The following is a 15,530-nucleotide window of genomic DNA, read 5'->3' as shown; positions in this document are numbered from 1 at the left end:
ATGGTCAGGGGTCCCTTTACCTTTACCTATTATGAGAAATTGCTTGAAAAACTGTGTATATTAGTCGAAACTGCATACAATAATGTGCTTATTGTGGGAATTAGACTCTTGTTTCCATTTGCAGAGCTTTTGTAAGACGTGCCTGAGTCATTTGACCCTTTAATTACTGTACTTTTCCGTGTATAAGATGAGGGTTTTTTAACTCAAAAATAAGGTTAAAAATCAGGGGACATCTTATACACGGACGGGTGATTGGTTGCAGCTGTGAGCAGGAGTTTGTCAGTGGTGATTGGGTGGGTGATTGGTGGCTGGTGCAAGGGCTGCTTAGGATTGGCTGATGGTCCGGTGATTGGGTAGATGATTGGCGGTTGTGTGAAGGGCTGTGGAGGATTGGCTGCCGCTGTGGCAATTGTGTGTGTGTTCGGCTGCCACTGGTTGCGAGCGGGCAGACACTTGTTGTATTCTGCATTGTCCGTGATTGGCAGCATGGGGTGAGTGATTTTCGGGGCATTCCCCTCCAAAAAACAGCTCAACAACTCTGGGCCATCTCCCCCCATTTTCTTAATTTGGGGTCCCCAAAATTAGGGGGTGTCTTATACATGGGTGCGTCTTATACATGGAAAAATACAGTAGTTCTCTTTTCCCAAGCCACCCTATATTAAAGTTTAAAGAACAAAAAACTTTTACTTAGTGTGCTTGCAGTTGCAGATTAAATATACAATGCAGGTTTGGTGATACTTAAATTGCTAAAACATCTTAGATTTGTATCCAAGACTGACTAACATTTACAGATTGATTAATATTCTGAGACAGAAAGCAGCACAACGGTCCATACCTGCTGTTCTAACTGTTAAGGCTGTTCACTAACTTCCATAAGTGTTCCAACTGAAAATAACTGCTACAGAGTTTATGGCATCACAGAGTTCTACAGCTTTTGCAGCTGTAAATATGCATCTTGGGTGCTAACATCCCACATTTATCAGAAGTTCACACTAAAATGATGGGGGGGGATCATGATTTTTTTAAAAATAAAAATGGTAGATCTCTACAAAAATGTGGAGAACTGAATTAAGATGCAAAATATGAGAAACCAAGTGAACTGAAATTGAAAGATCCTTCCATCTTTGGTAGTCTTTCAGATTTTTTATTTATTTATCTTATTTATATTGTAACTTTGAACAAGCATTTCTGCTTTGAAAGCAGACTGACTCACTGATCTTTCCTTACTCCTTGTAGTTTACTCTGTGCGTACTTTTGTGGCCCCGTGAAGTGACCAAAATGGCTTTTGATGAAACACCACAAACAAGTTTTCCTCCTTTCTTGTTGGCAATAAAGTCACCCAGTTATTATCTCATCTATAATTATTACACTGTCATGACTGTGGATAAGATCCCTATAGATCTCTAGAGAATACCAGCCAAAGTCTAAAAATGGGTATAAAAAAAACCCTTCCTGCCATTTCAAGCAAGAGAGAGGGCAGAGGTAGAGGCTGGATTTCCACTTTTCTCTGGGAGAGTTGAACTCTGTTGAAGAGTTCTGAAGCTAATGGTCATGTTGTAGATGATCTGACATAAGTGAGATTAAGGGAGTCTGACTAGATTTTTTTTTTTTTTGCCTCAGTATGCTGGTGTTTATTGTGTCCATTCTCTTCCTTTTGCCTCATATGGTGTGCAAACACACCACTAGTTGTACTCTCAACTATCTGCTCAGGATCCCACATGAATACTACCAGCCTGGGGACCTCATCGTTGGTGCTCTTGCCTCTCACATCTTTGTTGCTCTGAACAAAGAAGACTTCCGTGGAATCTTAACTACCCATCAGCTCCCTAATCTCTTGTAAGGACTCCGTACATCAAGTAGCTATAGGATTCTGACTCATTTCCCAATCCCATCCATGGTCACTCAGAAGCAAGTCCCAGGGATTTCAGCGGGATTACTTTCAGGCAGAGGTGGGAAAGACATCTGCAAAACTAAGGCATAAGCGTGGAGCGAGGGAGATGGAGAACAAACAGGCAAAAGTGTTCAGACAAAAGGCAAATAAGGGGGCCAGGAGAAAACTGTTTAAAAGTATTCCTCGTGTGGAGAAAGTTAATCTGTCTCTGATAATATTAGAACTTGGGTCCTCCTATGTAGAATAATGGTAGATTCAGGAAGGACAAAAGAATGTTGTTCACACAACATATAGTAAAACGATGGAATTTGTTCCCATAAGATGTAGTGATGGGCAAAAAAATTGGATGGCTTTAAATGAGGATTAGACATATTAGAGGGACACGGGTGGCACTGTGGTCTAAACCACTGAGCCTCTTGAACTTGCTGATCAGAAGGTCGGCGGTTCAAGTCCCCACGATGGGGTGAGCTCCCGTTGCTCTGTCCCAGCTCCTGCCAACCTAGCAGTTCAAAAGCACGCCAGTGCAAGTAGATAAATAGGTACCACTGCGGCGGGAAGGTAAACGCCATTTCCGTGTGCTCTGCCTTCCGTCACAGTGTCCCATTGTGCCAGAAGCGGTTTAGTCATGCTGGCCACATGACCCAGAAAGCTGTCTGTGGACAAATGGCAGCTCCCTTGGCCTGAAAAGCGAGATGAGCGCCACAACCCCATAGTCACCTTTGACTGGACTTAACCGTCCAGGGGTCCTTTATCTTTTACCGTGGACATATTTGTGGAGGATATAGCTAGCAATGTAAGAATATCGTGCTGGATCAGGCCTATGGCTCATGTAAATCCAGCATCCTGTTTTCCCAGTGGGAACCAACCGGATGCCTGTTCGAAACCAGGGAGCACACGAGTGTTTCCCCCCCTCCTGTGGTTTCCAGCAACTGCCATTCAGAAAAAAAAACTATTAATGGCTACTATCCATTATGGCTGTTTTGCCTCTGCTTTTCAAGGCAGTATGCCTATGCCTCTGAATACCAGTTGCTGAAAACTGCAATTGGGGAGAACACTGTTACCCCTCAGGTCTTGCAAGCAGGCTTCCTAGAGGCATTTTGTTTGCCATTGACAGGACAGGATGCTGAAGTCAATGGGCCTTTGACCTGATTCAGCAGGACTCTTCTCAACTCCGTGTTGTCTGGAAGCCCTAACCATCTTCACAGGGTTTCAGGGGGGATTGGAAAGAGAAGAGAAAAATCAACCACTCTGTGCTCTTCTTTCAGCACCTCTGCAATGGTGTCCCCTTAATTTATTTTCCCCCACCCCTAAATATTTTATTAAAGTTTTCACAATAATAAAATATTAATAAACTTTTATTTATATCCCGCCCTCCCCAGCCGAAGCTGGGCTCAGAGCGGCCAACAACAGTAAACTAATACAGCATATAAAATATAGTAAAATGCTATCTTGAACAAACAGAAATCAAAAGACAAAAAGGCAAGAGAAAAGAAAAGGAAAAGAAAAGATAGAGAAAGAGTAAAAAGAAGAAGAAGAGAGGAAGCAGAGAGATAAGGAACATTAAGAATAACACCATTAATAATCACAATAAAACACAAAATTCCCCAGCTCTCACCTGAAGAATCTTCCCCCTTCCTCAGCCCTACACCCTGAGGACAACTCACTGACCTTTCTTGATTTAAGAGTGAGTGAATGGGATAAAACATTGTTGATGAGGTGTGGGGTCCTTCTCTGTTTTGAATATTGAACTGCGCCTCAGAATTGTTCAGGGTGAGGAGTCTTAAAAGCTCACCTCTCCATTGAGGTGGTAAAGTAACAGCCTGGGGCTAGGAGAAACTGGCACAGCCAGCCTGATAATGCTGCCGGCTTGAGAAGGTTGAGGACGACTCACTTAAGGTAGCCTACCTATTTCTCTTCGTTTCAATATTGCTTTGAACCAATGAAAAAAGCTGCCTCTGTTGAGAAAGGTTTTGCATATGTCAGTTTGTGTTTTCTATTTTGGGACTTAACTATCAGTTAGGAGAAATGATGAGGGAGGTGTAAGGCAAAGACCAGAGAAAGCTGAGGTGAATGTGGACAGCCAAGGCCTGAATATTAAGCTGCTTAACCCCAGCGTGTTGACAATATTTTGTGTTGAAGATCAGAACGAGTGAGCCGGAGGCTATGGTCAGCTAAGATGCTGTCTAGTTCTTACCAGGAGAAGGATTAACTGGAGCAGTTTGTGGGTGAATTTGGCAGGGATGGAGGTTTAGAGAATTTGGTCTGAGATAGAAGCCTTTCAGAGGCTAACGTCAATAAGAGCATCACTTGAGTCTTTAGAAAGTGTCTTCAGAAAGTCTCCAAAAGAAATGCAAAAGAAACAAAGTTGAGTCTTTAGAAAGTCTCCAAAAGAAATGCATAATTAGTGAAGTAAAATACCAAATTGCATTATATTATGGGAAATCACTTTACAAAAATGGGTGCATTAGGTAAATTGCATACAAACATATTAGGAGACGTTCATATGAAAATGCTGGTGAATTTTCGTGACTTTTTAAAAATAATGCCAACTGATGTGGAAATGTGGAGAACTCAACTTTAGATTGGAAAAATGGAGAAATTGAGAGCAGCCAAAACTGAGAGATGTGCCCATTGGTATACCTGAAGTACAAAATAACATTTTAATAAATAATATTAGTTAAAATTGGTTCTCTCTCCATTGCTGGTATCAATGCCATGCCCAGGTTTGTCATGCCAAACCTCTGGGAGGCTTGAAAGAATTCTTAGGGAAATGGGAGGCAGTGGAAAAGGGTCACATTTAAGACTTCTTGTGGCTCAGAGTTCCATAGACTTTGAAATATGAAGATTAAAGAAGCACAAACATCCAAACTTGTGCTTATGTACAGTGGGACTGAAGGAGCTGTTTCCCTATGGCGGTGGCAGCGAAGGGAATAGTTCCCTACAGTTTCCTAGGTTATCAATATAATTTTATGGGAAAAGGGTGCCATCCTATTCAGCAGATATTCTTGGAAGAGCAGCAGAATAGTGCGAAAATACTCTCAGAAGCATAGTGTATCCCTGATGAGGGATACACCAGAACATTCTCATTGCAGTGTTGTGTCAAAGAACTACCAGCACCTTCTGGCCTTGGTGTTTGCTGTCAAGGAGATAAATGAGAATCCCAACATCTTGCCTAATATCACATTGGGATTCCACATCTATGACAGTTACTTCAATCGAAGGATGACTTACCAGGCCACTCTGGGCCTTCCTTCCACACACATACCCAACTACAAGTGTGACATCCAGAAAAATCTGATGGCAGTGATTGGAGGGCTTGACTTTGATACCTCCCTCGACATGGCAACCATCTTGGACATCTACAAGATTCCCCAGGTAAAATACTGACTTGGGGATATCACAACTGTTTCACCATTATTATCTTTTCCTCCTCAAAAGGTTTTGTACAGCTGGGAGAAATATGTGACTGGTGTGAAAGGATAATCCCAGAACGTGGTCCTATCTGGTTTGTTTATTCCTGAGGTTGCCTTGGTTTTGACCTGGGGTGTGTGTGCTGTGGGTGGGTCCACAATGCATTGCAAATTTGGGAAAAGTGTGAATTTCAAAGGATAGCTGTGTATCAGTTTACACATTGTTTGGGAAATGTAACCTAGTTAGATTTGCCTTTTCATATGAACTGAATAAAAAATAATAATCCCCAACCTTATGTTGAGAATTTCCATTCCACTTTAAGGAGCAGATGTGTGGCACTGTTGCATGTCACATGTCTGTTTACATTCCAGCACAGCTTGCTGGGAACTTCCATTGTGTGTATTGCTTTTGCTTTGCTCTGTCTCTCTGAGAAGACATGTTTCTTTGTCCTGATTTATGATTAATAAATCTGTAGTTATAGTATGCTTTCACAAGCCTCACGCCTATTCTGTGTGCGCAGTTCGATCTGCTGATAGTGTGCCCTGGCTTTGAAGCCTGGGTCGCAGATTTACGTCGGAGCAGAGGCCGATGGGTCTTTGCAGTGGGACGGCTGGAAGGAGACAGCCCAGCTGGGGCTAGCCAGCTGGCCTTACGGCCCTCGGCATGTCGACACCTTATTGCTGCCACTGCAACTCCAGATGTACATACCAGTTTCTTTTACTAGTTAAGGAATGTGCCCCTTCTTTTCCTTTTAGCTCACTTATGGCTCCTTTGCTCCAGAGGATCCTGGTCAAAGCCAATCCACTTCCTTCTACTGGATGGTGCCCAATGAAGCCCACCAGTGCACTGGGATTATTGAGATACTTCTCCACTTTGGTTGGACGTGGGTTGGGTTGCTTGCTGGAGATAATGAGAGTGGAGAAAGATTTGTGCAGACCCTGCAACATCTGTTTTCCCAGAAAGGTATTTGCTTGGCCTTCTCAGAGAGAACTCAGAAAACTAGACATTTTGACGATTATTTTAACATGCACCACCACTGGATCCGACTCTATCAAGTGATTATGGAAAGTAAAGCCAAGGTTGTCATTGTCTATGGAGAAACAAAGTCCATGCTTGACTTTCGAACCATGGTAGCACTAGGTGAAATGGAAGATGTGAAAAAGACACCGGAAGGTAAAGTGTGGATTCTGACAGCACAGCTGGATTTCACAGCATTGAACTTCCAACTAATGTGGGACATGGAAGTCTTCCACGGTTCCCTCTCCTTTGCTGTTCATTCAAATGAGGTACAAGGATTCAAAAGCTTTCTTCAGCTCCAGAATCCTTTAGAGGCAAATGGAAATGGCTTTCTCAGGGAGTTCTGGGAAGAGGTATTTTTCTGTTTATTTCCAGGTTTTAATACAGAGGAGAAGGCCAGTGAAGCTTGCACTGGAGAGGAGAAGCTGGAAGATCTCCCTTCGTCTGGCTTTGAGATGAGCATGACTGGCCACAGCTACAGTCTGTATAATGCTGTCTATGCCATAGCACATGCTCTACATGCCATGTTCTTGTCCAGGACCAAATACAGGGGAGTGACGGAAGGAGGGGTGCAGGAGCTTCAGAAGCTGCAGTCTTGGCAGGTAATGCCTTTGATGAAATACAATTTGTTTGACACGAGCAGGAAAATTACACCCGGCAGTGTGTAAAACATGCTCTGGAAATCACTGTTGATTATGATCCAGCACTTTTGTCGGTCAATTCCTTTCTGATTCCCTTCATTATTCAGTGCAACAAATGCTCATTTTAGCTCTGGTGCATTTTCTTCATAGATTCCAAATCAGCTTCCAAACTAACCATTTATTCTGCAATTGCTATCCTTTGTTCACTCATTGTTTCCCTACACAATCTTTGTGTTCATGTCTGCTGCCTTCCTGTTTGTGTGTGGTGTCTCATTTTTTTTGTAGTGCAATTTATTAAGACAACAACCACAACCACCACCACCACCACAACAACATAAAATGTGCCGCCCATCTGACTGGGAGGCTTGCAGCAAATTATAAAACCAAAGTAGTGCTAGAGTATTTGTTCAGGAATGTAAGCTTTTATTTGGACTTTGGGAGCTATTGTGTCTTTAACTAAAAGCTTCAACCTTCTGACTCTTGGCCTTGTAATAGTTTCCTATTCTACGGGACCATTTATTTAATCTTATTTATTAAAGATTTTCTTGGTTTACAAAAGTATGTGCAATGTCTCTCTCTGTCTTTTCAAGCAACATTTTTTTACAGTTTCATTTGTTTTTTATCAGTTTCATTTGCTGAGACATTAGGAAGAAAAGGGGGAAAGAGGTGAAGGGGGAAAAGGTGAGTGGGGGTGGGGTCGGGTGGCGATGTTTCTATTTTACTTAATATATGTGGGGGTTTGTGTCAGCGTCGTTTGTGCAGGCTCTCTGCTATTCACTTGTGTTTCTTTGGTGGTGAGAGAGGTTGGGGTTGGCTTAGGGTGCAGTTGTTTGTTTGTGGTTGGCTGTGGTGATCATTGTTTTCATGTCTGAGTGGGGTGGGTGGGTGTTTTGGATCAGGTTAGCCATATTGATTTGTATGCCGTTGGTGGATTTTTGTCATTGTCTTGTTGGGCTGTGTATGTGATAAAGGGGAGCCATACCTGGGTGAAGGCGTCTTCTTCCATTTGTCCCCATGTCAGTTTCAGTTTATTGGTTAACTTTTCTAGTAAGGCTGTTTCCCATACTATTTGGTACCATTGGTCCATGCTTACTCCTGACAGGTCTCTCCAATGCCTGGTTATGATGTTTCTGGCTGTTGAAAGTAGGTGGGTTATGAGTTCTTTGTGTCAGTCAGTCAGTTTTATTGCACATAGCCAAAGGCTGCCGCAATGTACACAGAATCATTCAACAGTTAAAAGAAAATACACTGGATTAATACAAAAAACTTAAAACATTTATATTATCAAGACATTACCTACTCTAAACAGAGCTATAAAAGTACCTTAATATATAGGGTAAGACATTAAACAATAAAATTTATAGGCTAAAATCATCACATGACCACTAATATATTAAAAAAATAATGTTAATTAATACAATGTGCAATTATATTTGGAGTTTGGTGATAAAGATAGAATATAGCTTGATGCAGATAGGGTCAAATAAATTCATCTCCTTTACAGTTGGTGGTTATCTTGGCTATATAATTTGAGTTCTTTGTGGTGTAAATGTCTTGGAAGATGTTTAGTAAGGCCAATTCTGGGGTGATTTCCAATACTTGCTTAGTTATTTTACATATTTCTCATATGGCTGTTTATTTAAAAGATGTATTAAGCAGTTGCTGGATGGCCACCTGCCATGGATGCTTTGGTTGAGATCCCTGCATTCCAGGGGGTTGGGCTAGATGACCCTGCGGTTCCTTCCAACTATAATTCTAATAGTAATTTGACAGAATTCTTTCTGCTTTTCTTTCAGTGCAGCTTCACCCCTTCCTAAAGAGGGTCTCGTTTAACAACAGTGCTGGAGAAACAGTTTCTTTTGGTGAGAACAGGGAAGTGGAAGCTGGATTTGATATTACCAGCATGATTACTTTTCCAAATAACTCCTTCGTGAGAGTCAAGGTTGGAAGGGTGGATCTGGAGGCTGCCCCAGGTCAGGAATTTTCCATTGATGGCGACAAAATAGTGTGGCACAGAAACTTTCCCCAGGTACAGCATAATTTCCACACCCACAATATACCGGAAAGCACTATATTATAGTATAATCTAGAACATCAACCCAGTGTGTCCCACACAAAGTGTGGTACATCTTTGAAGCATGTGTAGAACATGGGTAGGCAAACTAAGGCCCGGGGGTCGGATCCGGCCCAATTGCCTTCTAAATCCGGCTATTGGACCGTCTGGGAATCAACGTGTTTTTACATGACTAGAATGTGTCCTTTTATTTAAATGCATCTCTGGGTTACTTGTGGGGCCCACCTGGTGTTTTTACATGAGTAGAATGTGTGCTTTTACAGTGGTACCTCGGGTTACATACGCTTCAGGTTACAGAGGCTTCAGGTTACAGACTCCGCTAACCCAGAATTAGTACCTCGGGATAAGAACTTTGCTTCAGGATGAGAACAGAAATCGTGCTGCAGCAGCGGGAGGCCCCATTAGCTAAAGTGGTACCTCAGGTTAAGAACAGTTTCAGGTTAAGAACGGACCTCCAGAACGAATTAAGTTCTTAACCCGAGGTACCACTGTATTTAAAATGCATCTCTGGGTTATTTGTGGGGCATAGGAATTCGTTCACCCCCCCCCAATATAGTCCGGCCCCCCACAAGGTCTGAGGGACAGTGCACTGGCCCCCTGCTGAAAAAGTTTGCTGACCCCTGGTGTAGAACTTGGAACCTATAGTTCACGTTTTTGTTTTATTAGGACTCGGGGGCCTCTCACCCAGAAATCGCAGAGCTGGAACAGGCACACTCAGCATGTATGAGGACATTGGGGGCAAGGCTAGTGAATACAAACCCTTGACCCCCGCTCTCCAATTTCAGCCCTCATGCTTATAGCTCATTCACATTTCACTTTTCCCGTGTCTAAGAAGCACGGGCCCAAGACGTTTTCTGCATCTGCCATGCTTCCTAGAAATGGGTCCGAGAGGTTTTCCATTTGCTCTGCTGTTTTCCCCAGCAAAACACACTGAATTGGAGCAAGCATCAATCGGTGGAAAACTCAATTTATGTTTGCTCCAATTCAGCAATAGAGCAGGTTTTGGTGCTGACCTTGAAAGCCCTAAACGGCCTCAGCCCAGTATACCTGAAAGAGCATCTCCACCCCCATCATTCTGCCCGGGCACAGAGGTCCAGGTACAAGGGCCTTCTAGCGGTTCCCTCACTGCGAGAACTGAGGTTACAGGGAACCAGGCAGAGGGCCTTCTCGGTAGTGGCGCCCGCTCTGTGGAACGCCCTCCCATCAGATGTCAAGGAAATAAACAACTGTCTGACTTTTAGAAGACATCTGAAAGCAGCCCTGTTTAGAGAAGTTTTTAATGTTTGATCTTTTATCATGTTTTTAATATTCTATTGGGAGCCACCCAGAGTGCCTGGGGAAGCCCAGCCAGATGGGTGGGGTATCAATCAATCAATCAATCAATCCAGGGGACAGCAGGAGAAGAGGAAGTGTGGACAAGCCCTGACTCTCTGAAAGATCTCAGAAGTGTTGGGTGGTTTTGGAGGGTAGGATAGGATATTATTTATTAATTATCCTTCCTCTTACTCACCTGTGTGAGTTTAATTTCCAGTTAGCAGAGTTTGAAATTTACTATACCTTTGAAGCATAAAATGTGATAACTTCTGGGACAAAGGTTGCTTAACCTTGCTAGCAATTATCCAGGATGCTCCAGCAGACTGGATCTTCCCTTTGTTATCCCTTGGAACAAAATAACCACAGAAGTCTGAAATTGAAGAATAAAATTATTGTTTGCCTACATAAAGCTTCAGACTTGATGGAGCAGTAACCAGCAATGAAAAACAAGACAGCCAGAATCTGGAGAGCACAGAACTAGCAACCTTTCTCATCGGCTACGTGGCATAGAAAGAGACTGAGCTCTGAGCAGGAATTAGTAAGGATTATTTTCCTATTATAACTTTTCCCACCAGGGAAAGCCAGGAATATGACCCTACTGAGTGTCCTTTCCATGCATTTACAGGAAGACTCCACGTGTCTTAACACTTTGATTATCTAGCAATGCATGGTATTTTATTTGGGCTGTGTCACTGCTTTGCACAAAAAGATGGACATTGTAAGCATGCTAAAAAAAAAAAAAGGTGACTAGGAATGAGTCATTTGATCCTGAGTTTTGAATGAGTACAGTGGTACCTCAGGTTACAGACACTTCAGGTTACAGACTCCACTAACCCAGAAATAGTACCTCAGGTTAAGAACTTTGCTTCAGGATGAGAACAGAAATCGCACGGTAGCGGGAGGCCCCATTAGCTAAAGTGGTACCTCAGGTTAAGAACAGTTTCAGGTTAAGAACGGGTTAAGTTCTTAACCCGAGGTACCACTGTAGTTTCGTGTCTTCCGAATTCTGCCTGAAAAGAAACTGACGTGAATGGCTGTGCGAAATTGTTTCTGTGTTTCCTCCAATGGACAGGTTCCACCTTTATCTGTATGTAACCCCAGTTGTCCTCCAGGATCCCACAAGAAAAAGAAGGAAGGGGGAAAATTCTGCTGCTATGACTGTGCGCCATGTCCCCAAGACAAGATATCACCCCAGAAGGGTAAGTGACACAAGATATATACTTTTCAAATATTTGTCATATTAGATGGAGTGGAAGAAGTCAAAAGTACTTGTTATTTATTTATTTATCATTAAATATATTTATTATTTAAATAAAGGCTATAATTTTTTCCAGTGTTGAATTCAATTTTCCACATTTCTATAACAACTTGTGAATATATTTTAAAAAATATTCTCATGAATATTTGTCAGCATTTGTCAGTATAGCGCCCCCTCCCACCAAACCAATTTTTGTATTCAGTTTTAAGAACTTAAGATGAGTCTGTTGAGTAAGGCCAATGGCCCATTTAGTCCAGCATGCTTCTGATAATATTTTATTCCCTTGCTAATTACGCTGTTTTAAAATTGCATTTTATGTTTGACTTCTTTTAGTAATGTTTCCTTTAAGACAGTATTTTTGTTAACTTTGCTGTGTTAAATGTGCATTCTGTAGTTGACCTCCTTTGTAATATTTTATTTAGACATCTTAAGATGATATTTTCATTTCCTGTTAATTATATTGCTTTGAACATATACTTTATATTGAACTTCTGTAATGTTTTCTTCTGGATTGTTTTACCTGATGTTTTCAAGGAGATTGCAAGCCACTTAGATCCCCCCCCCTTAAAATATAAAGTGGTATAGAAATTTGATGATGGTGGTGGTGATGGTGATGATGATGATAACATGCTGTCCACAAAGTGGCCAACTAGATGCCTGTGGCAACCCCACAAGTTGACCATGAGCACAACATTGCTCTGCCAACCTGTGATTTCCAGCAAATGGTATTTAGAGGCATGCCTCTGACAGTGGAATTAGTGGCTAGTAGCCTTGTCCATGAGTTTGTCTAATATACTTTTAAAGCTGTTCAAGTTGCTGGCCATCATTGCTTCCTGTAGCAACAAGTTCCACTAAGCACTCCATGAGTAAGTACTTTATTTTATCCTTGAATCTTTCAACATTTGCTTCTTCCAACAATAGCTTTTGGATGTCCACAAATTTCTCCATGCCATGGATGGTTTCCCAAACTTTTACCATGTAACCTTTTTCTAGCCTTTTCTCTAAAAAGTCTCAAACGCTGCAAACATTTGACTAATATACAGTGGTACCTCGGGTTAAGTACTTAATTCGTTCCGGAGGTCTGTTGTTAACCTGAAACTGTTCTTAACCTGAAGCACCACTTTAGCTAATGGGACCTCCTGCTGCCGCCGTGCCACCGCCGCATAATTTCTGTTCTTATCCTGAAGCAAAGTTCTTAACTTGAGGTACTATTTCTGGGTTAGTGGAGTCTGTAACCTGAAGTGTATGTAACCCGAGATACCACTCTACACATTTTTGCAAGCAGCGTTCCCTTCTATAATGCATTTTGTATATCATTTTAACTAACATTTGCCTGTGTATTGCACATATTTCCAATAATATATGCACCTTTGTATACATTGTTTTGTTGAAGAACTTCATCACAAAAAGTGTGAATTCTGAAGGGTAACTGTTTTGGTTCAAGTGTTCATATAACAAGCACAAATTAGGTCAAACAAAACCAAATCCCCTCTCCCCCTGCTCTACAGAAACACAGCCCCCAGATGCATACCGATAAAGGTACATGGTCCTTGAAGTAAAAAAAAATAATGCATCAATGGTTTGACTTAGTCTAAGACAAAGTCCTTTGTTCCTGATCTGGACAATCAATACTAGGAAGATTGAAGATGTATTTGTTGCTGCCACCCCTGTCCATGTGATGTAAGCCTACAAGGTATGGGTCTTGCCCACCTACACCACACAACGTGATTTATGGGAAGTAAGCAAGCCAGCATAATCTTTTTCTAATACCCCAACATACGTTGCTGAGGTGGGGTTCACATACATCACATTGTATCTGGTCTACCTGGGATACTTCCAATTTAATCCTAAGCGTTCCATAATGGCAGCATTAGAAGTTGCTCTCCGATGAATAACAAATCTGAATGTTTTATTTTCTCTGCAGACATGAATGACTGTGTCAAGTGCCCAGATGATTGTTATCCAAACAAGGACCAATCACAATGCATTCCAAAGACAATAAGCTTCTTGTCTCTTAAAGAGCCTCTGGGGTTGAGCTTGGCAGTTTTTGTTCTTTTCTTGTCTCTGCTAACAATATTGGTCATAGCTATTTTTATTAAGCACCAGGACACACCCATTGTCAGAGCAAACAATCGAGACCTCACCTACAGTCTCCTCACTTTTCTCCTGCTTTGCTTTCTCTGCCCATTGATCTTCCTCAGCCCTCCAGAAAGAGTGAGCTGCCTGCTCCGACAAATGGCTTTTGGCCTTGTTTTTACAGTGGTCATTTCTTGTGTGCTGGCCAAGACCATCACGGTAGTCCTTGCCTTTGTGGCCACCAAACCAGGATCCAGAATGAAGAAATGGGTGGGGAAAAGACTGGCAAGCTCCATTGTGTTTTCTTGTTCCCTTATTCAGGTTGGTATTTGCAGTGTGTGGTTAGGAGCTTCCCCACCATTTCCAGATACTGACATGCACTCTGTGATGGGAGAAACAATACTAGAATGTAACGAAGGATCAGTTGTCATGTTTTACTGTGCCCTGGGCTACATGAGCTTTCTGGCCATTGTCAGCTTTGTTGTGGCCTTTTTTGCCAGGAAACTGCCTGAGAATTTCAATGAGGCCAAATTCATCACCTTCAGCATGTTCCTGTTTTGTAGTGTTTGGATCTCCTTTGTTCCAGTGTACCTGAGCACTAAGGGGAAATACATGGTGGCTGTGGAGATCTTCTCCATCTTGGCCTCCGGAGCTGGTTTACTGGGTTCCATCTTCGCCCCCAAATGCTACATTATTTTGTTGAGGCCCAATTTGAACAACAAAAAGCAGTTAATAAAGAGGAAACTGTAATATATTCTAGTGTGCCTGTCTTTTCTTTCATACCACACTATATTTACTATAGTATTTATTTCTCTGCTGTCTGTTATCATATAGTTATTTTGTATTATTTGGTTGTAATTGTTTTGTGTCCTTTGTGTTGTTGTTGTTGTTATTGTTGTTGGTGTCCTCTCTTGAGGTGTGAGGCTGTCAAAGGCTAGGGATTATACTATAAATAAAACTCTGCTAGTACATTAACTTTATATAGATTCCTTAAATCTCCCATATATTCCCAGAACAAAATTTTGATGTGGTCTTAAGATTAAACTATAATGATCCAAATCTTTTGTTGTGTTCAAACTCAATCTTCTTTGGGAATGTGTATTTTGGTAAAGGGCCCTTTTAAACTGTTTTGGTTTTTTTTGGGGGGGGGGAGGCAGTCTCCTCACTTTCCTCCAGCTCTGCTTTCTCTGCCCATTGATCTTCCTCAGCCCTCCAGAAAGAGTCAGCTGCCTGCTCCCACAAATGGCTTTTGGCCTTGTTTTCACAGTGACTGTTTCTTGTGTGCTGGCCAAAACGATCACGGTGGTTGTGGCCACCAAATCAGGATCCAGAATGAGGAAATGGGCGGGGAAAAGACTGGCTAGTTTCATTGTTTTTTCTTGCTCCCTTATCCAAGCAGGCATTTGCACTTTGTGGTTAGGAATGTCTCCCCCATTCCCTGATTCTGACATGCACTCAATGATGAGAGAAATCATTCTAGGCTGCAATGAAGGGTCAGTTGCCCTGTTTTACTGTGTTTTGGGCTACATGGGCTTTTTGGCCATTCTCAGCTTTGTTGTGGCATTTTTTGCCAGGAAATTGCCTGAGAGCTTCAATGAGGCCAAATTCATCACCTTCAGCATGTTGTTGTTTTGTAGTGTTTGGATCTCGTTTGTTCCAGTGTACCTGAGCACCAAGGGGAAATACATGGTGGCTGTGGAGATCTTCTCCATCTTGGCCTCCAGTGCTGGCTTACTGGGCTCCATCTTTTCCCCAAAGTGCTACATCATTGTCTTGAGACCTGATCTGAACAGCAAGGAGTGCTTAATAAAGAGGAAATAAATTATCCTATCATCTCCCCCCCGCCTA

The 15,530-nt window shown here is 42.1% G+C and overlaps 1 protein-coding gene across 1 annotated transcript; it reads left to right on the top strand.

The window, feature by feature from the left end:
• Nucleotides 1-248: 248 nt before the first annotated feature.
• Nucleotides 249-14,436, top strand: LOC309515971 (vomeronasal type-2 receptor 26-like). The gene is made up of 7 exons (XM_082194337.1): nt 249-491; nt 1,687-1,836; nt 4,984-5,266; nt 6,058-6,921; nt 8,762-8,989; nt 11,421-11,547; nt 13,531-14,436. Exons 1-7 carry the CDS (start codon nt 358-360, stop codon nt 14,430-14,432), a joined length of 2,688 nt encoding a protein of 895 aa, XP_082050463.1. The 5' UTR covers nt 249-357; the 3' UTR covers nt 14,433-14,436.
• Nucleotides 14,437-15,530: the final 1,094 nt, after the last annotated feature.

The sequence above is a fragment of the Podarcis vaucheri genome (assembly GCF_965113315.1).
Source record: "Podarcis vaucheri genome assembly, chromosome: 13".
Lineage (NCBI taxonomy): Eukaryota > Metazoa > Chordata > Lepidosauria > Squamata > Lacertidae > Podarcis > Podarcis vaucheri.
The sequence above is the reverse complement of the archived record's forward strand: the minus strand, read 5'-3'. Positions and strand labels throughout refer to the sequence as shown.